The sequence below is a fragment of the Gnatocerus cornutus genome, chromosome 4, assembly GCF_029298725.1.
Source record: "Gnatocerus cornutus isolate USDA-ARS CGAHR chromosome 4, icGnaCorn1.1, whole genome shotgun sequence".
NCBI lineage: Eukaryota > Metazoa > Arthropoda > Insecta > Coleoptera > Tenebrionidae > Gnatocerus > Gnatocerus cornutus.
In genome coordinates this window covers 15,570,866-15,591,952 of record NC_142236.1, presented here as the reverse complement: position 1 = coordinate 15,591,952, position 21,087 = coordinate 15,570,866, and the positions used below count along the sequence as shown (strand labels likewise).

At 40.3% G+C, this 21,087-nt stretch overlaps 3 protein-coding genes across 3 annotated transcripts; all 3 read left to right on the top strand.

Annotated features, from left to right (window-relative positions):
- The first annotated feature begins 373 nt into the window (after window positions 1-373).
- LOC148176405 (uncharacterized) lies at window positions 374-1,064 on the top strand. Its single transcript, XM_088035089.1, has 4 exons — window positions 374-554; window positions 608-776; window positions 833-967; window positions 1,031-1,064. The coding sequence occupies exons 1-4, from the start codon at window positions 374-376 to the stop codon at window positions 1,062-1,064; spliced, it is 519 nt and encodes a 172-aa protein (XP_087891215.1).
- A 15,212-nt stretch (window positions 1,065-16,276) lies between these two features.
- LOC148176404 (uncharacterized) lies at window positions 16,277-19,610 on the top strand. The gene is made up of 3 exons (XM_088035088.1): window positions 16,277-17,883; window positions 17,934-19,426; window positions 19,474-19,610. The coding sequence occupies exons 1-3, from the start codon at window positions 16,277-16,279 to the stop codon at window positions 19,608-19,610; spliced, it is 3,237 nt and encodes a 1,078-aa protein (XP_087891214.1).
- Window positions 19,611-19,620: 10 nt separating this feature from the next.
- LOC148176403 (uncharacterized) lies at window positions 19,621-20,280 on the top strand. Its single transcript, XM_088035086.1, has one exon. It carries the CDS (start codon window positions 19,621-19,623, stop codon window positions 20,278-20,280), a length of 660 nt encoding a protein of 219 aa, XP_087891212.1.
- Window positions 20,281-21,087: the final 807 nt, after the last annotated feature.

Sequence of the window (21,087 nt, the reverse complement as noted above, 5' to 3'; positions counted from 1 at the left end):
CTGTTGTAAAAAAATTATAGTAAGTAATTCTGTAATATCGACTTTTGTGCCTGACAATGTAGTTTTTGTTGGAAACGATATTTGTTTTGTTACGGCGATATATTTTTCTGATGGTGTGTTTATGTGTGTTGGTCAGCCATTCAGATATTTGAATATACTTTGCTCATGGTTACACAAAACAAATTATATTTAATCTCAAGAACGTTTATCACAAGTATATGTCACTTCCTTACAAGAACGGATTTGTTTTAATGCCAATCTTACACCAACTTTAATTGTTTTATACTACCCAGTCCAGTCGTTTCTACTTTTACCCTGTTCGTTTTTAATTTTAAATCATCCGCTGGTCTATTGCGATAGCCTTCCATCATGTATGCATTCATCGAATTTAAAGACAGCACTGGTGGTTCCCACAAATTGGTTATTGGAGGACCAAACCGAAGCATATTGGCCTTCCAGAACTACAAAACAAAATTTCATCAGCTTGGTGCAATCAAAGAAATTAGTCAACTCTTGGCCTGCATATGAAATACAAAAAGTGCATTATATTTCGGGTAAATTGTGGTAGGAGTGGTTGAAGCAAATTTATTTTAATTTCATTTTTAAGCTGAATACGAAGACGCAGATCAAAGACTCGAAAGACTCCAAGTTTCTGCATCATCCAGCAGTTTAGATTCGCAAAAACTTTTAGGTAAGAGGACTGCAGTAGAGGAAGATTTAGAGTCTGAGAACGAAATGCAAAATGATTCAGAAATTAGTGCTGACATGAATAAGATGTAACAGAAATTAGTTATAGGTTTACAGGAATTTATTTATTCATATTTCATTTTAGCGAAAAATTAACTACTGAGGCACCATTAAAAAAACCAAACGGATATGCCCAAAACTTTATTCGTGATTCTGATTCAGATGACAACACAAATTTAGTGTTGCAGAAAAAGGGAAAGAAGAAAATAACACAAAAACGGTAACTATTGTTTGTTAATAACTGTAATCCAAAGTTGTGGTTTTGGTGGTTGAAACAACAAAGTTGTGGTTTTGGTGGTTGGTGGCACGATTTGTAATATGTCAAAATGTGAGTTTCCATTAGACGATGAAAGTGAAACCTGTTGTGTAATGAAATATTTTAACATGAACAATTTTAGGCGCAAAACTATAGTGATACCGACAAAGACATTACCTTCGACACAAGCAATCTCAAAAACGTAAATACTTATTCACCATGTGAGGTTCTATATTTTACTGAAATTATTACAGGAATTTTATCCGAATCAGAGGTCAAACGACCAAAAGTAATTTACAAGAAGAAAAAAGGTAAAGATAGTACTAATTCAGATTTGTCTGATTTATCAGATGGAGAGCTTGCTAAATACGTTAAGCGGTTTGTACGTACATGCCCTTCTTCGTCGGCTCAATAATTTTAATCAATCATTCAACTGAGTTATTTTAGAAATGAGGCCCGCTGTATTAAGAGCGGTCGCTACCTAAAATCCTTATGGGCAATGCAATGTAAACTGGAGCCATCATAACTCAAAAACGGTTTGGACTAGAAAACTGAAATTTAGAATATACAGGGTCCGGCAACACTTGTGTCCACCCCCAAAATCGTCTTTAATTTTAACGAGAAAATTTTGAAAATTTGCATACGCTCACAGTTGACAAAGCTCTAGAAGCTAACGCAAAAATTTGTTTTTATCACTCATAGTTTTGGCGTCGCGACGCCTTAAAAATCTAATTTTTAGGTAATTGTGAGGTTTTGTGATATCAACCCCTAATTTTTTTTTTTTCGATATAAATGTGTTAAAAATATCTCAGTTGTTATTTTAAATTTTATGCAAATTGTCTTCAAAATTTGAGAAAAAAATGCTGTTTTATCAAGTTAGTTTCCAATTTCATTACGTCAAAATTGGGAACTACGTTTACATGGGTCTGTCAACATCTTGTGTCACAAATGACATCTATCCTTTGGCTCGCTTTAGATTGTAACAAAAGTCTTACTTGGTGAAATTGTGGCTTTATCAATGTTAATTAATGATTTCTGGTGTCCATAAAGTGCAACATGCCCGTGTTAATCAAAATTAACTTTTATAAGAGTGAATGAAGTGACTTGTGAAATTTTGGTGTAAACGAAGTTTGCCGCTGCGCTGTCATAATTTTGAAAACTAACTTGATAAAACAGCGTTTTTTACGCAAATTTTAAACACAATTTGCATTAGATTTAAAATAAAAACTCAGATGTTTGTATCACAGTTATGTTGAAAAAAAATTGAATTCGCGAATATTTCCGCAAAAACTCAAAATTTGCTAAAAATTATACTTCTTAGGCGTCGCGACGCCAACCAAACCGTGATAAAAAATAAATTTTTGCGTCAGCTTCTAGAGCTTTGTCAACTATGAGCGTACCCAAATTTTCAAAATTGTAACTTTACAATTAAAGATGATTTTTGGGGGTGGACACAAGTGTTGCCGGACCCTGTATACTGTCCTTATAGTTATCTATAAACTGCATGCTTTTTTTTATTGATATCACCCCTGAAACGGTAATTACACTGCATCAATTTTGGCTGAAGACTGTAATTTCGGTTTGCGTTGTATCAAAAATGAATCCAATCGGATTGTAAAGCAAGTCGTTCTGAATACAACGGTCCTAAGTTTTAAAAAATATTCCAATAGTTAAGCGAGTATTCGTAGCGTAAAATTTTAGATTCTAAATCGAAGCTGAAATTTTGTAATTTACAACCAGCAATTGCCGGCAAACCACAGAAATTAGTACTTCTCCACAAGCACAAAATTTATGGTGGGGTCAGGTAGTTTGACGAAACCAAGAGATCCAGCTGTTTGTGAAGTAATAGCTCTATCTTGGAAATGGCAATAGGAAAATAATAGAACTGTATTTTCATCTTTGCATTGCATTATTGGACCACAGGAAAAATGTTAAAAAAAACTCTTATATTAATAAAGATTTCTGTACAAGGAACAACCACCGATTTCACGTTCCTATGCATTTGCTATGCAGAATCGGAAGTAAAAATTTGTTTTTTATCACCAATAATTTTGTCGTCGTGACGCTTTAAAAATGTAGTTTGTAAGTGCTAGCGACTTTTGAGGCATAGTAGAACCAAAGACTCAATCCCATTTTTCAAAATAATGCTCACATGGCGTAAGTTTTTAATTGTAATCAAAAAAAGTACCCTAAAAATCATTCGCAATACATTAGTCTTATCCATCTAAGTGAAAATCATCCCAACATCACATTTAGAAAAAAGAAGCTTAAGAAGATTTTTGGAACCAGATAAAACCTCACATGAATTTTTTTAAACAATATGGACTGCTGAAAACGTAAGTACAGTAGTCATCGCTCGTGTTCTTGTATGCTAATTTATTAGATATTTTGACTTTTTGGAATAAAATATTGTACGTCAATAAGTATTTAGATAGCACCTCATGTGGGGAGTATATAATTTTTCATAAATAATGTTAACAAACGTTATTTTTTGCAGCTTAGTAAAATATCTGATAGGGTAAAGGAAGTGCCAAATACTGGTACACCCGACAGAGTTTGTTTAAAAAAGAAAAGAAGAATCTTGGATTGGCATAACGAACAGTTATCCAAACACTTTGATGTTTTTCAGAAAGACAATAAAGTACCGTGTAATTTTTAAAATTTTATTTAGATCGCAAAAGAAAACCCATAGTCATTCGAACGAGGACTATAAGTTTTTTTTAAACTCAAAGAAGAGCTTCGAAAAGTTAAAAAGAGAATACAGTCCTAAAACAAAAATGCAAACAGAAAGACCGGCGTGTAAAAAACTTGAAGGTGCTGGTGGATGATTTAAGAGAAAAGCAGCTCACAAGTTCCAACACCAAGGATATATTCAAAAATTCCGAAGAAGGTAAAAGTTTTTTTAATACAGTGTTATGTAACTGAGTACTTTTATTTCAATTGGCAAATTATTGGGGCCACAGAAGCGGGACTGTATTGCCCCTTCCTCGCGAGATTTTTCATAGTATTTAAAAAGCATGGTACTGTTTACTTTCGCGGAATATGCAGACATGCATTTTATATATGGACAAGTGTAAGGGAACACGTAGAAGCAGTAAGGCTATACAGGGTGATTCACAAAGTGAGGTAAATGTTTAAACTGGAGATAGTATACGTTAAATACATTTACTTGGCACCAAAAAAAATTTTTCCCATTAAATTGAGAAAAATGTGCACGCGAAAGAACTTTGGTAGTCACTGGAACGACGACCGAACAAAAAACGAATGTGGTTTTTTGCGATTTCAACAAAACCTTGTGTTTACGCATAGAAATGTTACCTTGAAATCACAAAAATTTGAGCCCTTATGTTTAAAGAAACGTCGTCTAACAAATCTTCTAGATTATTTTCGTCGCAATCGTCTGGTGCTGGTACCTGGAGTTTCTTCAACGGCATCTAACACTTCCTCTTCAACTTCTAATCTGCGATCACTTTCCATGGGGGCTATGTTTCTTGTGTTCATTTTAAAAGAACCATCTTCTCGTAATTTCTGCATGATTCTTGCAAATACACGAGAATTAGGAACGTATCGATTGGAAAACGTAAACTGTACAACTCGCGAGCCGCAAGAGCATTTCCACTAGTTTCTCCGTAGATCTTGAACATTTCACTATTGAAAAACATTTTAAAAATTCCCGTCACAGAGTCAAACTAACACTGAAGCAAAAAAAAATCGTCCCACCTGATTAATAGCCGCAGAAAGTCAATTTTTGTTTTGAGATAAGGCTTTGTTTACATTATGACATGAGTTTCACTCTCGCTAGCGGTTCTCGAACGGCTTAGGCCAAAATTTTGGGTCCTTTTTGGCAGTATTTTTTTTTTCATTTCTTTAAGCCCCCCCATATTAGGGACCATTAATGGTTTAAATATTTACCTCACTTCGTGAATCACCCTGTATCGCAAAGGTTTCCAGATAGACGACTTCCAAATCGACGGACATTTGCAAGCGTTCACAGAAGATTACGGAAACATGGAAGTTTCCAGCCACCCGGTAGAGAAAAATGTGTGGGCGGAAAATTATCGAAAGAGCGATTGACAGTTCTGTGCTGTGCAAATTTGGATGGCTCTGAAAAAAGAAGACCTTTAGTAATCGGTAAATCTCAGAACCTTCGTTGCTTCAAGAATGTGAGACATTTTCCTAATGTTCGTTATTGTGCAAATAAGAAGGCATGGATGACAGTCAAACTTTTTGAAGATGAAATTCTCAAATGGGATCGAGAATTAGCGAAACAGAAAAGGAAAATTCTTCTACTAGTCGATAACTGCACTTCCCATTCCCGCCCAAACAACATCAAAAATATTAAGATCGAATATTTACCACACAATACCACCAGCGTGATTCAGCCTCTAGACCAAGGCATTATCAGTAATTTTAAGACGCACTATCGTCATTCAACTTTGTTGAGATTTTTGGAATGCTTGCAGAAAAAGGACGATTTTGGCATTAATGTGCTAGACGCTATTAAAAATATAGAATTGGCTTGGGACAAAGTAAAATCTACAACTATTCAGAACTGTTTTAGACATGGAGGCTTTAAAATAGTGGATGACGAGTTGAACCAAATCGAAACAGATAGTGAAAATAATGATACGGAATTCGATGAAAGTGACGACATACCTTTGTCAAACTTAAAGCAGTTGTTACAGTTAACTTCCAATAATATGACATTTGAAGACTATGTGTCTATAGATGATGATATTGTAACCAGTGAATTACTAAGTGACGGCGAGATTGTTTAAAACATTATTCAGAATTCGGATAATGCCGAGGACAATGCCAATAATGAAGATCAAGACGATGACAACGACGACGAGGAAGAAGAACAGTACGTTGCACCACCTAATCTTAAAGAAGCTGTTGTAGCTGCCCTATTATTGCAAAGATTCTGTGAAACATCTAGTACAGACAAGGACTTATTTAACAATGTTTCTCGCATAAAACGTCAGATTGAAGATCTTTATCATGATCGTTTATTGCACCAAACGAAACTCACCGATTTTTTCAATTGAATAACATTTTTTATATTTGTATTACAATACATATGTTATTATTATTATTGTTAATAAAAGTTAAAAAAATGCCCACATTTAATTGAGTTATTAATTTCTATATGTATGTAATAAAATTATCAAAGTTGCGTGAATTTGGTTATAACGTCACCTCGGTTAAAGCCACAGTGTGACAGTGGTCCCTTCGATGTCGTTATAACCGAGTTCTACTGTAGTAGAAAGTAGAAAGTAAACAAAGCAAATTAATTCAAGAGATGAACTACGACAAGGGAGAGTTTTAAATCCTACGCTTTTTACTCTGATAATGGACGATGTATTAAAAGAAATAAAAGAAAGACTAAAGACGTTGGATGTGGGATACAAAATGTGCAAAAAATTAGATCTCTGACTGCGTATACAGTGAACATTCGACATAGTCACCCTGACTGGAAACATTTTATTTTTAAAGTTGTTTTTATCAAATATGTAGATTATATCGAAATGGGTAAACAATATTAAAAATAATATTATGGTATCTCTATGTATTTGCAGACACAGAAAGAAAAAAATAGCTTGCCTAAGCAATGACCTAAAGATAAAAAATAGACACTTTATCCGCCGAATATGCACAAAATAACCAGAGAATTTTCCAACGGAAACGAAAAATCAATAATAAATAATTAAGAAATGTGGACAAGGCAAAGAGCATAAACAATAACGAAAGAGATATAAAACCGAAAGAATCACAAATTAAAAAGAATTTCTGACGGTACCTCAATCAGAATCTATACAAACAAATAGTGGAAAAATAGTAAAAAATTATTATACGTCTAAGTAGACAAACAACGAAAAATTAACAATAAAAGACACGAAACAGAAATTAAAGAAATACCTTGCAAATACAAATATAGAAAACTACGAAGGATACCAATTCTCAAGTGCAAGATAAAACAGTAAGATAAAACGAAGTCTGAGCTGAAAGATGTTTGTAAGATTGATGATAAGACAATTAAGACAAGATTAAAGCAAAAATACGCCAGCATGGTCCATATTACTAAAAAAATAAGTAGTGCAGAAAATATTGTGTTGTCGTTCTTGCTTGTTTTTTTTTGTTTTATGGCCTTACTAGAGAAGGATTTATTCCGAAAGTTTAAACGCACATTTCAATAAGTATGATAAAACAAATCAGTGCATCAAATTTACCATATTCTTTACTCGTAAGAAATATAGAAAACTCAATACCACTTGGGGAAGCCTATCGACGGTGTCGCTGCAACGCAACCAATTCGAACCTTTTGGAAGTAAACTGGAAGCCAACGCGGAGGTGTGGGAAAATCAAATGATATTATTTACGTACTCTAAGGGTGGCATCCATTCGTGTATATTCTTCCACATTTTTCCACCTGCAGTCCTTAAGAATCAACACATATGCTAACAATAAAAACAACAACTGATGAAAACTACTTTTGGAAGTCCGGCAGGAAAAAGATATTCATTAAGTCAATAACTGGGAATTTGGTTTTACAAGTCCTAAAAGTACGATAGTATCGGAAAATCCTGTGCCTCAATCCCAAAATCCCATGTGGTAAACGGCAAGTTAAGGCATCGACCTCTGCAAAAAGAAGAAAATTAATAACCACGATTCTCTGCTTCAGTACAGTCAAAAACTATATGCCGCCTATGTTCATATTCCCTACAAAGCGTATAAAAACAGAATTGCTTGAAGGAACACTAGCTGAATCCTGAGGAGCACGTCACGAATCTGGTTGAGTCCAGGACCACTTATTCGTCTTCTGACTAAAAAGATTTATTGAATGGTTTCATTCTACCAATGATGATCGAGTACTTTTATTGCTGGATGGTCATGCAACCCATGTCAAATCTCTAGAGGCCATGGATTTGGCGCACCTCACTGCACACACTGACTTCAGCCACTATATGTTGGGTTTAAGAAGCCGATTAGCACTTATTATGCCAGCGAAGTTAAGAATTGGCTTCGATGTCATCCAGGACGTGTGGTGACCCAATTTCAGATCGTTGCTTTATTTGGAAAGGTCTTCATAACTGCCGCAACAACGACTATGTACTGCTATTAATACATTCAGAGCCACAGGTATTTGACCTATGAATCCATATATGTTTACTGATTACATTCCAAAAGAGGACGGGAATCTACCGGGACTCCTCCCACCGCCAGTCAACGCGCAAAACGGGCTAAGCCGGCGGACACCTTCGTTCCCACGGTGGCTCCGGCTCTCCAAATGGGCATTTACCTTGGGGGCTTCCCTGCGAGGCAACTCGCAAATGCTCATTTTGAAGCCAAACAACAAAGGTTGTTTGAGGCGCTCATGAGAGCGTCTGAGCAGCCCAGTGAGGATGGGCACATCCCACGTCAGGTTATTGGTAGACTCCGGCAAGGGGCCATCCACACAGAATGTCAGGATAAACGAACCAGAGAGTGGTTAGGGCTCATAATACGGGACCTACAACTCGAAGGTTTGAAACTGAGGTATACACCCTCAGCAGACCTGCCCAAGCCAAGAAAGGCTCTAGTGGTCACTCAGGGGCCTCCCCAGACCCCGGAGCAGATACTGAACCTACTTGATGGGCAGAATCCAGGTCTAGGAGCGCGTATTTAGGTGGGCTTTAGCTCAACTCGGTTGGTGGTTGGGCTGTGGGAACCATCAATAGAAATGCTACGGAGAAACAACTTCCAAGCATTCTTCATCTTTAACCCGGCAACCGTGAAGCTGCTAGGTAGAAATAAAGCAGCAGTGACCGCTGACAAGGCGGAAACCGCGAACGAGGGAAACGCTGATGCAGCGAGACCCTCGGAAACAGCAGAGAAGGATGGTCAGGGGCCTAAGTAGGTAAGTAGTAGAAAATCTTTTCGATATCGCCCACTTAACACAAACTAATTTTCAATCACCTTAAGACTCGAAAAAATTCACATCGCACCACGACAGAAGAAAATTCAAGAAGTCCGCCCAAACCCGAAGATGTCTGGGACGCTGTCCCTGGAAGAAACGGTGGCGAAAGCCGTCGCGGACTTGGGGGAGAAATTGCGCGCCAAACTGCTAGAGACGCTTTGAGACATCCGTCGCGATCACATTGAAGCGGTTCACCAGGCACAACCGCAATCCCCCGCTGTCCTTCCTCCAGCAATGGAAGAAGAAAAAGCGGAGAAGAAAAAGCGGAGAAGAAAAAGAAGTTGAAGAAACCGAAGAAGTCCGGCAAGAAGAAAAAGTCACCAGAACCGATGGAAACGGCTGACCAATCAGCAATGGCTGAGACAGCTGTACCATCGACGTCCGCTGACGTCTCGACGCCACCACTCCCCGAAAAGACCTTCGAGGAGTTGTTAGTAGGCGGCGGCTTCACAGAGACTGATGCATCCATGGAACTAGTTTTTTCCTTCTCGGAGGAATCAGAACCAGAAGAGGAGCAATTCACCACCGTTTTAAGCCGAAAGGCCAAAAAACGAAGAGTTGTTGCCTCCGAGAGCGACAAGGACGAAACGCGAGGCAAAATCGTCGACGAAGGCCCTTTCGAGGAACTTCAAGTCGGCTAAAAAGCCCCAAAGGGTCGTCCCGAATCACGCAATCAGAACACGACTTCGGATCGTCTGGAGAAAATTCTACCAGTAATTCTCCACAGGGACGAATCAACGAAGTCGTGGAATAAAGTTTCCACACTTCTTCGCATGCATACCATTGCGTACACCAAGGCAAAAGCGGTCGTGGGTGGAATAAGAATCCAGCCAAGTACTGTCAACGATTTTCGTCGCATGACAAAATAGTTCGAGGTGGAAAAGCTGCCTTTCCACTCCTTTTCGCTGAAAAGTGAAAAATCGCTAAAAGTCGTCCTACAAAGAGTGTTTAAACCAGAAGTTAAACAAAAGAATTTTGGGAATCCATGAGGGCCAAGTAACCCGGAAAATGTCACAGCAGTTGCTCAAGATTTTTGTATAAGCAGCAGAATCAGCAGGCGTGACATAACCGGGTCAATTGGTCAGCGGTAGCAAAACACATTATCGTAACACATAAGTAGTGTAATAGGAAAATTAACATAAGATGAACAAATGGTTTAGAATCACTGTTGTTAAGAATTGTGTTAATTATGGTCGAGAGAACTCGGCAGTTCTCGACTCCCCCCTCTTCTAGGGGTGGTACCTTGTAATATAGTAGTATTCAAAGAACACTTAGACTCTCAAGACATCCTCGGAAGAGAGAACATGTATTCAGTAAACAATAAACGCTAAACCAGAAGAATTCATTTTACTTAAACGTACAAATATACGAGCCACACAGGGCTCCAACATATGGTCCTTCGAGCCGGATAACCGAAAATATCCGTAAACGCGAGTGAAAGTGTCCAACGAAGGCAGCAGAGTGATTGCCCCCAGAGGCTGGTGCAACACCCTCCCGTGGACCGAACTCCATCAAAACATCAAACAAGACAGCGAGAACAAAATCTCCAAGTCCCTAACGACGTCCAGGTCCACATCGTCGACACCGTCGAATTCAGAAGCGTCGTGGTTCCTGTTCTATAATCCTCCCACAAAATATCCATTGTAACAGCCTTTAAATCATCGTTAAAATTTTGATTGTACGTCAGATCTGCATTGCGTAGTTCTTTAGCGTGTTCTTAATCATGACGAAGTTAGATGCAGCCAAATTACAACGCGAAACTATTGATAAAAAATTAACAGCCATTGAGGCCTTTGTCGCAAATTTTGATTCATCTAAACAAAGTCTCAACCTATTAAAGGCACGGTTGTTAATGTTAACCGATATATCGGGACAATACGAGGATACACAGTCCCAAATTGATCAATATGATAAGACGACGCCGATGGAGAATCATACGATTGCCAGACTACAATTCGCGGATCGGTGGTGCGAAATCTCCGCATCCATCAATGACATCATCGATGCAAATTCTGCCACCATCAGCGTATCGGGTGTTCAAACGGATAATCAGACAAAACAAGTCGAAACAAATAAGCAAATTAATTTACCGGTATTAAACCTAAAAACCTTCAAGGGTAATTATAAGCAATGGTTAAATTTTGAAAATTCCTTCAAATCGATAATCGATGAAAATAAGAGCCTAAACGATAGACAACGTTTTCAATACTTGTTGTCATGTCTGGAAGAAGAAGCCTTACGCGCGATTCAGACGCTCTCGATAGACGAAAAAAACTACAAAGAAGCGTGGAAGATATTAGAAAAACGGTTTAAAAATACGCGATTGATCGTGCAAGATCACATTAATTCAATTCTGCATGCACCTTCAGTGCTCAAGTCAAATCATACACATTTACGCGAGCTGTTAGACGTAATAAACAGCAACGTAAACTCACTAAAGGCTTTAGACATTGCAATCGACACATGGGACGCGGTGATGGTACCGATCATCTTCGAAAAAATCGACTATCAATCGAGACGCAAATGGGAGATGAGTTTAGACACAAGTGTCCCGAAATATGAAACTGTCATCCAGTTTCTCGAAAAAAGATGCTCTGTTTTGCAAGCTTTGAGCGTTACGACATCAAAGGTCTAGTTCGAAACAAAGCCGAACGTCTCGAAGCAAAATCAATTTCACGGCAACAAATTGCGGACGGTTGCTCATACATCGATAAACAAGTATCAATCAGCGCAATGCGTGTTTTGCAAGGACACCAATCACAAAATCGGGCAGTGCTCAGAATTCGCGAAAATGCACTGGGATGCAAGATCAGCAGGATTCTTGAAGTGTTCTCTGAGTACGCATCATCGCGCTCCGTCGATGAGTACTCACAACCTTCGTCCTCGCGCCGTGAAAAGTGCAACCTCGAGTTCAAGTGCCAGTGGTGCAAGTTCATCAAACAATCCAACTGCGTCATCCGGTAAGTCTAATTTTACCGGAAACCAAACCCCAACTCCACCCAGCTCTCCTCCTCGGGAGAGAGCATTCTCGTTCTCTTCTAATAATTCCATAAAAATGACATCCTCCCAAAATGTGTACCCCTTCCGGTACACAATTCGAAACATTCCCCAAGCTTTCTCCTCACAAAAATCGTTCTACGGACTCCTCACCAAATCCCTGCTTGTCAAGGACATTTCCAAACTCGTGGTTAACTGGAACCGCACAGCGCTCCTAGTTACCACCAAACCTCCATCTCCAATGCTCTAATATCTGGCGCATCCGTTCCAGACAGACGGGCAACTTTTGTAACCTTCTCCGTGTTTTAACAACCTCCACCGCCACAGTTGACTTCCTCCTCAAGGAAGGAATCATCCTTTTCGGTAAGCGCTATCAGTGCGAGCCTTCCAAAGCCCCTCAAAAACCCGCTCCTCTTCAGTGTACCAAGTGCTTGCAGCTTGGGCACGCCGCCTCCTCCTGCCACAACAAGTTGGCCTGTCCCAAATGCCCCGAAAGCCATCCCTCCAACAAGTGTCCTTCTGACACAATTACCTGTCTCCTCTGCAAAGGAGACCACCCCGCCTGGTCACAAAAATGCCCAAAAATCAAAGACGCAGTCGTCACCTGCGACACTCCCGTCGCCCCAACCATCATCTTGCAGCCCCCACCTGAGTTCGCAGACCCCGAACCTCAGTGCATTTCTGTGCGACAAACCATCACCTTTGTCACCAAAATGCTATACGACCTGTTCCCGCATCAACGCTCCAAAGTCGCAGAACTCGTCGAGTCTGCGTCAAAAACCATCCTCCGCAACAAAACCCGCATTAACCATGTGGGTCAGCGGATCTACTTCTCCTTTGAGTAGATTCGCCCCCACGTCTCGTCCCAACACCCGTTGCAATGCCTCCCATTGCGACCTCCCCCGTCTTTCCCCGCGGGGGCCCCCTTCCTAACAGTGTGAACATCGCCACGGTTAACGTCTCCGAAATCAGCAGAAAACTTAACGCCGTCAAACACTTTATTGAATCAGACTCAATCAAAATCTTGTCTATCACCGAAACTCATTCCGACATCGCGATTAAAGTCAAAAAATTTTCTTGTTACCATAAACCGCCAACAAACCGTTTTCACGGCCCCGCGCTTCTTGTTTCTACTGACTTTCAATCAGTCAAACATCAACTTCCTGACAACCTATCTTCTTTAGAACTCGTTGCCGCCGACGTCAAGTTAAATAATCTCACTATCACTATTTTTTCGTATTATAATCAGCCCAACAACCGCGTCTCTTCAGAACTTTTTAACTATGCTTCACATCTTCCATTTGCAATCATAATGGGCGACTTTAACGCCAGACACTCAGACTTCGGAGACCACGCAACCAACCTTAACGGCAGACTTCTTTCTCAATTAATTAGCGAATTCCCTTTTTACCGTCTTAAAAACCAAAACCCCACTTTCATTTCTCATCGAGGTTGCTCAATCATTGACCACATTCTTATTTCTGAAAACCTAATTCACTTATTCGACAGCGAAACCTCAATAGGCACCACCGTAACTTCAGATCATTTTCCACTAATTGCTAATTTCTTAACTAATGGCCCTCAGCCGGCGCCGGAAATTACCAAAATCTTCAATTACAAAAACGCGAATTGGGAACTTTTCCGTGAAGAACTTAATACTACCCTTCCACTCATTACCGCAGTAAATTCTCAGGTAGAAATAGACCATCAAGTAGAGTCATTAACTTCAGCCATCACTTCTACAAACTTAAAGCCATTATGATTAAATCCATTCCGAAGGACAAAACCCCTCTACCTGCGCGTATTCTAAGACTAATTAAAGAAAAACGTAAAATTTACCGCGACTTTGTCAGAACCCGCGACCCCTTTCTTAAAACCCTTATCAACAAACTCAGTGCCAAAATCCGCCGCGACATCAATCAATTCAAAGAGGAAACTTGGATCAAAACCTGCGAATCTTTAGATTACCGTGACGGTAAAGCATTTTGGTCAAAATTCAAAGCAATTTCTGGTCAACTTTCTAAACCTAATCAAAATCTAATCGAAGGCCCCAACGTTTACCACTCTTCCCAAGACAAAGCTGAGTGCTTTGCCAATCTTCTCGAACAAATTCATCAAGTCCCCGTCGACCCCCATTTCAATCAACCCTTTTTCGAAAAAGTCTCTGCCAACATTCAAACCATGCGCGATATTCCACTAATCGAACCCCTTCCATATCCCCACAACGATGAGCACTTAACCGACCCAGTAACAGTTCGCGAAGTAAAATCAATTATTTTCAATTTAAAAACTACCAAAGCTACGGGCCCCGATCAGATCAAACCTATCATTTTGAAAAATTTACCAGACTCTGGCTTTCTTGCATTAACCGCTATTTTTAACAATTGTTTAACTAGTCTTTATTTTCCAACCGCGTGGAAATTAGCGAATACGATCATGATTTTAAAACCGGGAAAACCTATTTCAGACCCTAAGTCATATCGCCCTATTTCACTACTTAATATCCTAGGCAAAATCTTTGAACGCGTTTTAACTAATAGACTTAAAATCATTCTCGAAACTCATAACTTGCTTCCGCAACAACAATTCGGCTTTAGATCAGAACGTAGCACTCAAAATCCTTTAGTAGACTTGCAAACCGACATCATCAGACACGCCAACCTTGGAGAGTGCACCGTAGGTGCATTTTTAGACATCGAAAGAGCATTTGACAAGGTCTGGCACGACGGTCTGGTGCAAAAACTCATCAATCTCGGAATCAATCTTAAATTCACAAAGCTCATCGTCTCCTTTCTTACCAACCGATCCGGCAGGATCAAATTCAACGACGCCTTTTCTAACACCTTTACATTAAAGGCCGGAGTCCCACAAGGCTCCGTCCTGTCACCTTTGTTGTACATTATATACTGCAGTGATTTTCCAATTTCAGATTCCCTCCGGACCAAAACGAGGTTGTTTGCTGACGATTCGGCAATCTGGTCTAGCCACCGGAGCGCCGAAAAGGCTTCAGACATCCTCCAGAAAGAACTTCATCGAGTCGAAAAATGGACAAACACCTGGAGAGTGAAAACCAACCCTACCAAATGCCAATCCATCTGCTTTACCTACCCCAAAGCCCAGAAACAACGCCTCAACTTTAAACTCAATACACGGCTAACTATAAACAATCAATCTCTTACTCAAACTAATTCTCTTACTTACTTAGGTATCACTTTCTCTTCTACTTGTACCCTCAACGAGGACCTGAAAAGGACGATGAAGAAAGCACGCAATCGATCAAACCTTTTGTATCGCATTCGCGGCCGGATTCGGGGTTGCAGCTCAGAAACTCTACACCACACGTACAAACTTTTCATACGCCCCATCTTTGAATACAGATCTCTGCTTTACGCCTCGCTCTCTAACCGCATGCTCTTTAAAGTTTCTTCTTTCGAACGCCACACACTTAGACTAATCTACCGACTTGACCGCGAATTTCCATCTAATGACCTGCATGAACACACTAAAACTACTCCCATCACTGATCGATTCAACAAACTCCGCACTCGCTACATAACACGCACGCTTGCTAGTAACAATAACCCTCTTGCCATTCAAACTTTGCACACATCTTACAAGCTTCCTACTAAAAACCGCATGATCAACGCTATTCCCAAAAAACCTGCTGTCAAGCAGAAACACCTACCCACAGCACTTCTCTCAGCATCATTCCCCAACCTCCCCGCAGCTCTCCAGGAGCTGGTCGAAGACACGCCCATCTCGATGAGATGAAGACCACTTCCCTCCTTCTCTTTCTCTTCCAGGTTTCTCTTTCAGCCTCGAAGTCCTCAGATGATCATCAGGTTACCCACGAAGAGTTCCAGGATTCCCATGAAAAGCTCAAGGATACCCATGACGAGTCCCAGGATCCCCACAGACTCCCAGGACACCCATGAAGAGTTCCAGGAACCCCATGAAAAATCCCAGGAAACCCACGAAGAGTTCACTTTCTTCTCCGCTTCTCTACCATTTTCAAACTTCCATTTATTTTTAATCCCTAGTTATTTTTCAAATACATTTTGTAGTCATATTTAAGAACCAATTTTATATAGAATAAATCTTAGTATTGTTCACTAAAATACCAGGTCCGCCGAAAAGGCCAAAAGCCTCACCAGCGGCCAAATAAACTGTAATATCTTAAGTACTCGATGTAAACACCATTACTATACTTGAATAAAATGTATTTTGACTTGACTTGAAGATCAGCAACGATTAAGCGGCTAAAATTGTGCAGTAATTGTCTCCGCGACAATCATATTCTTACAAACTGCCGATCGCCCATGAAATGTCGTGTTTGTAACGAAAAACATCATACAATGCTACATAAAGAACAACAAAATACCGATCCCGAAGCGACATCCACAATAAATAATCACGCATTGAATTCAAGCGGGGTGCTGCTAAGTACGGCAGTTATTTTAATACGAAATCATCGCAATGAGTACAGACCTTGTCGAGTACTATTAGACGGCGGATCAATGTCCAATTTTATTACGGCAGACAAATGTAAAGAGTTAGGTCTTAAACCATCACTGTCAAAAATCACCATTAAAGGCGTAAATGGTACTGCGAGCGTAGTAAATCGAGCTATCAGCGCACATATCAAATCCAGATTTAACTCATTCAGTGAAGAAATAAGTTGTTTGGTAGTAGAAAACGTCACCGAAAAATTGCCTCCAACTACGCTGCAGATAGCAAATTTGGAAATTCCCAGAAACATCCGTTTGGCAGACCCAAAGTTTTATAAGTCGTCAATAATAGATCTTTTGCTCGGTGCCGGGTTATTTTATAAGCTGCTTTGCGTGGGTCAAATTAGTACCAATACCGGCTTGATATTTCAAAAGACTTTGTTCGGGTTTATTGCCGGAGGTACTTACAATGCAACGGGAAACGACCAAATTGCATGCAATCTGGCGACCATTCCACGGGTGGGCCTAGACCAACAACTAGAAAGGTTTTGGGAAATCGAAAACAACCTCGATAATAGCGGCACCGTGAGATCGTTAACAAAGGAAGAAGCGGAATGCGAAACACATTTTCGGGAAAACACAACTCGCGATTCTGACGGTCGCTTCGTAGTCAAACTTCCCATAAAGGACGGACATCTTAACATCGGGGAAACAAAATCATTCGCAGTCAATCGATTTTATACATTAGAGCGCAAATTAAGCAAAAATCAAAATCTTAAGAAACAGTACTCAGAGTTTATGTCCGATTACGTGAATCTTAACCACATGGAGGTTTTAACAGACGAATCGGTGACCGATGTTGCGGTTTATCTACCTCATCACGCGGTAATTAAAGAGTCGTCCACTACGTCCAAACTACGCACAGTCTTCGACGCGTCTATGAAGAGTTCAAATAGTCTAAGTTTAAATGACAACTTATTGGCGGGACCAACCATCCAATCAGATTTATTTACAGTATTAATTGGTTTTAGAACCTTTCAGTTTGTATTAAACGCCGACATTGCGAAAATGTACTGGCAGATTCGCGTACATTCTGAGCATACGAATTGCCAGTTAATATTTTGGCGAGAAAATCCACAGGAGGATTTAAGGACATTCAAATTAACAACATTAACATACGGTACTATACCCGCTAGCTTTATCGCGACGCGTTGCTTGAAGGAGCTGGCGGAACAAAACTGCGCTGAATTTCCGAAAGCAAGCCATATAATAAAAAAACATTTTTATATGGATGATCTGTTGACGGGGGCCCATTCGGAACAAGAATTACTGCAAATCCAACGAGACATAACTCATATTTTGCGCCAAGGACAATTCGAACTCCGAAAGTTCCAATCGAATAGTGCTGAGCTATTAAACGCATTAAACGCAGATTTCAACGCCAACGTCAACGATGAAACGTCAACGATGAAACAAACGTACATTTGATAAAAGAGGACTTTTCCAAAACCTTAGGTTTATTTTGGAGTTCTTCAAATGACAAACTCAAATTTGAAATCAACTTTGAACACGTTCCGCGCAGATTAACAAAACGAATCATGCTGTCATTAATTGCGCGAATGTTCGACCCTTTAGGCCTGATCGGCCCAGTAATCATGAAGGCCAAAATCTTAATGCAAAAGCTATGGGCCCTTAAAATAGATTGGGACGAGTCCCTACCAACGGAAATTCATAGCAGCTGGATGTCATTCTTAAACGAGGTTCATTGTATCAAAACTATTGATATTGAGCGAAAGGTAATTAGCTGTTTCCCATCAAACGTGGAGCTCCACGGTTTCTGTGATGCTTCACAACTCGGTTATGGCGCCGCGATTTATTTACGGACACGCGGCGAAGATGACAATTTTGAGACGCGCCTGTTATGCTCAAAATCACGAGTAGCCCCCATAAAACTAGTGACTCTACCGGGATTAGAACTGTGCGGGGCCCTACTCCTGGCGCGCCTATGTCAAAAGGTTAAACTAGGCCTTAACTCCCATCTCGCTAAGGAGGTTTTCTGGACCGATTCCACCATCGTGTTAGCGTGGATTCACACACCCGCGAATTGTCTAAAAACCTTTGTCGCCAACCGAGTGGCAGAGATACGTAATCTCACATCCGCGTCAAACTGGCGACACATTAAGGGTAAATTAAACCCTGCCGATACCTTAAGCAGAGGCGCGAATCCGAGTGAGTTAAAAAACGACGTTCAATGGCTTTCGGGACCGTCGTTCTTAAAGTCGACTGAAAATCATTGGCCATCAAAGGAGCTAAACATAAATAATGTCGAAATTCCAGAAACAGTCGTGGCATACACAGTTGCAAAAGCGGAACCGGAATCTGAATTATTAAAAAAATTCTCAAGCTTCGAAAAATTGACACGCGTCATTTCTTGGTTAACAAGATTTCTATATAATGCACGAACACCTAATAAAGATAAAAAACGCACGGGTAACCTCACCACGGAGGAGTTACGCAAAGCGCGAGTCAAAATCTTCCGCTTAGTGCAGAAATCATCATTTAAAAACGAGCTGTTGAAACTTCAGAATAACGAACCCGTTGATAGGCAATCTAGCCTTCTATCGTTAAATCCGTTTCTTGACAAAAATCAATTGATAAGAGTAGGAGGACGGTTAAAAAACGCACTCATTCCAAACGACGCGAAATTTCTGATAGTTCTACCAAAGGGACACCATGTGTCAAAATTGTTGATTAAAGGCGAACACGAAAGTCAACTACACAGTGGTCCACAAGCTACATTAGCCTCCTTAAGACGCCGGTATTGGGTAATTTCCGCGAGGAGTTTAATCCGCCAAGTACTGCACACCTGTCAAAGGTGCTTTAGGAATAATCCGGTCCACTTAAAACTCGTAATGGGAGACCTACCTGAGCAAAGGGTTCGACCTGCGCGACCATTCTTGATTGTAGGGGTGGATTACGCGGGACCACTGATGGTGCGAGAATTTCGCGGACGTGGTAAAGGTTTAATTAAAACCTATGTCGCTGTATTTGTATGTTTCTCCACGAAGGCGGTACATATCAAATTGGTCATGGACCTCACGACAAAGGAGTTCCTTGGTGCTCTTCACCGTTTTATTGGCCGCCGTGGCACACCGCAAGAAATTCATTCGGACAATGGCACAAATTTCGTAGGTGCCCGAAATGAGATTAATCAAATGCTAAACTATTTTAATGATCCAAACAATCAAACGGAGTTAGAAAATCATTGCGCGTACATCGAATGGAAAATCATACCACCTAGATCTCCCCATATGGGAGGTCTATGGGAGATCAACGTAAAGTCAATTAAGCAGCACATAAACAGAACTATAGGTAATGCACATCTCACCTATGTCGAAATGTCAAGCTTATTAATCAAAATAGAGGCATGCTTAAACTCCCGCCCTTTGACCCCTATAACCGCTGATCCAAACGACCTCGAAATCCTAACTCCCGGTCATTTCCTCATAGGGGAACCACCAACTGCGCTTCCAGAATACGACGTCACACATTTACCAGAAAACCGCCTATCGAGATGGCAACTGGTGGAAAGGATGAGGGTTCACTTCTGGAGACGCTGGCATCGAGAGTATCTGGTCCACCTACAGAACCGTACAAAATGGGCAACTGGTTCATCTAACTTAGAAGTTGGCACCATGGTTCTGATCATCGAGGAAAACACACCACCATTAGCATGGAGAATGGGACGTGTGGTTGACGTCCACCCAGGATCTGATGGGGTTGTCCGAGTCGCAACTGTCCGCACCGTCCAAGGAACCACGAAACGCTCAGTCAGAAAATTGTGTGCGTTACCCATGGAAACGGCCGACAAATGATAGTGCGTGAAGTGCAATGTGTGCGAGTTTATATACAAAAACTTTCATTAAGAACAATTATTTTCTTGTCTTCTTAGTTAGGATTCTGTTGTACACAAAAATTTCTCATTGTTTGTACATAAATGTAGTGTAATAGTTAGATGTTAGTTATAAGTTTATGCGTTCACTAATTTACTCAAATCATTTAACTCAAAATTTGTAATTGAAGACTCTAAAGGCTTCAAGGCGGGGAGTATGTTAAGAATTGTGTTAATTATGGTCGAGAGAACTCGGCAGTTCTCGACTCCCCCCTCTTCTAGGGGTGGTACCTTGTAATATAGTAGTATTCAAAGAACACTTAGACTCTCAAGACATCCTCGGAAGAGAGAACATGTATTCAGTAAACAATAAACGCTAAACCAGAAGAATTCATTTTACTTAAACGTACAAATATACGAGCCACACAGGGCTCCAACAACTGTAGTTAATTAATCATTAATTTTGTATATATTGTAAATAGTTTTGGGAATAAACCAGTATTGAACATAACCCCGTGTTCTTACTCACTCCCGTTCGTTCACGACAGTGATGTATTGTCTTTGAGACGTGAGACTGCGTCTGTGAATGAACAAGGAGTCTCATCAATGGCTGATATTAAGTCAGTCGAGGAGAGACTTCTGGGGCGCGGATTCGCCGTGGGCAAATGCTCACGCATGATGGCGAACAAAAAACCACTTGACATGGTCGTAGTCGAAGTTCCTCGCGAACAACGTATAACCACAGTAAGACTGTTGAAGAATTCTGAGTACCGTGCTATTGCATTGTTTC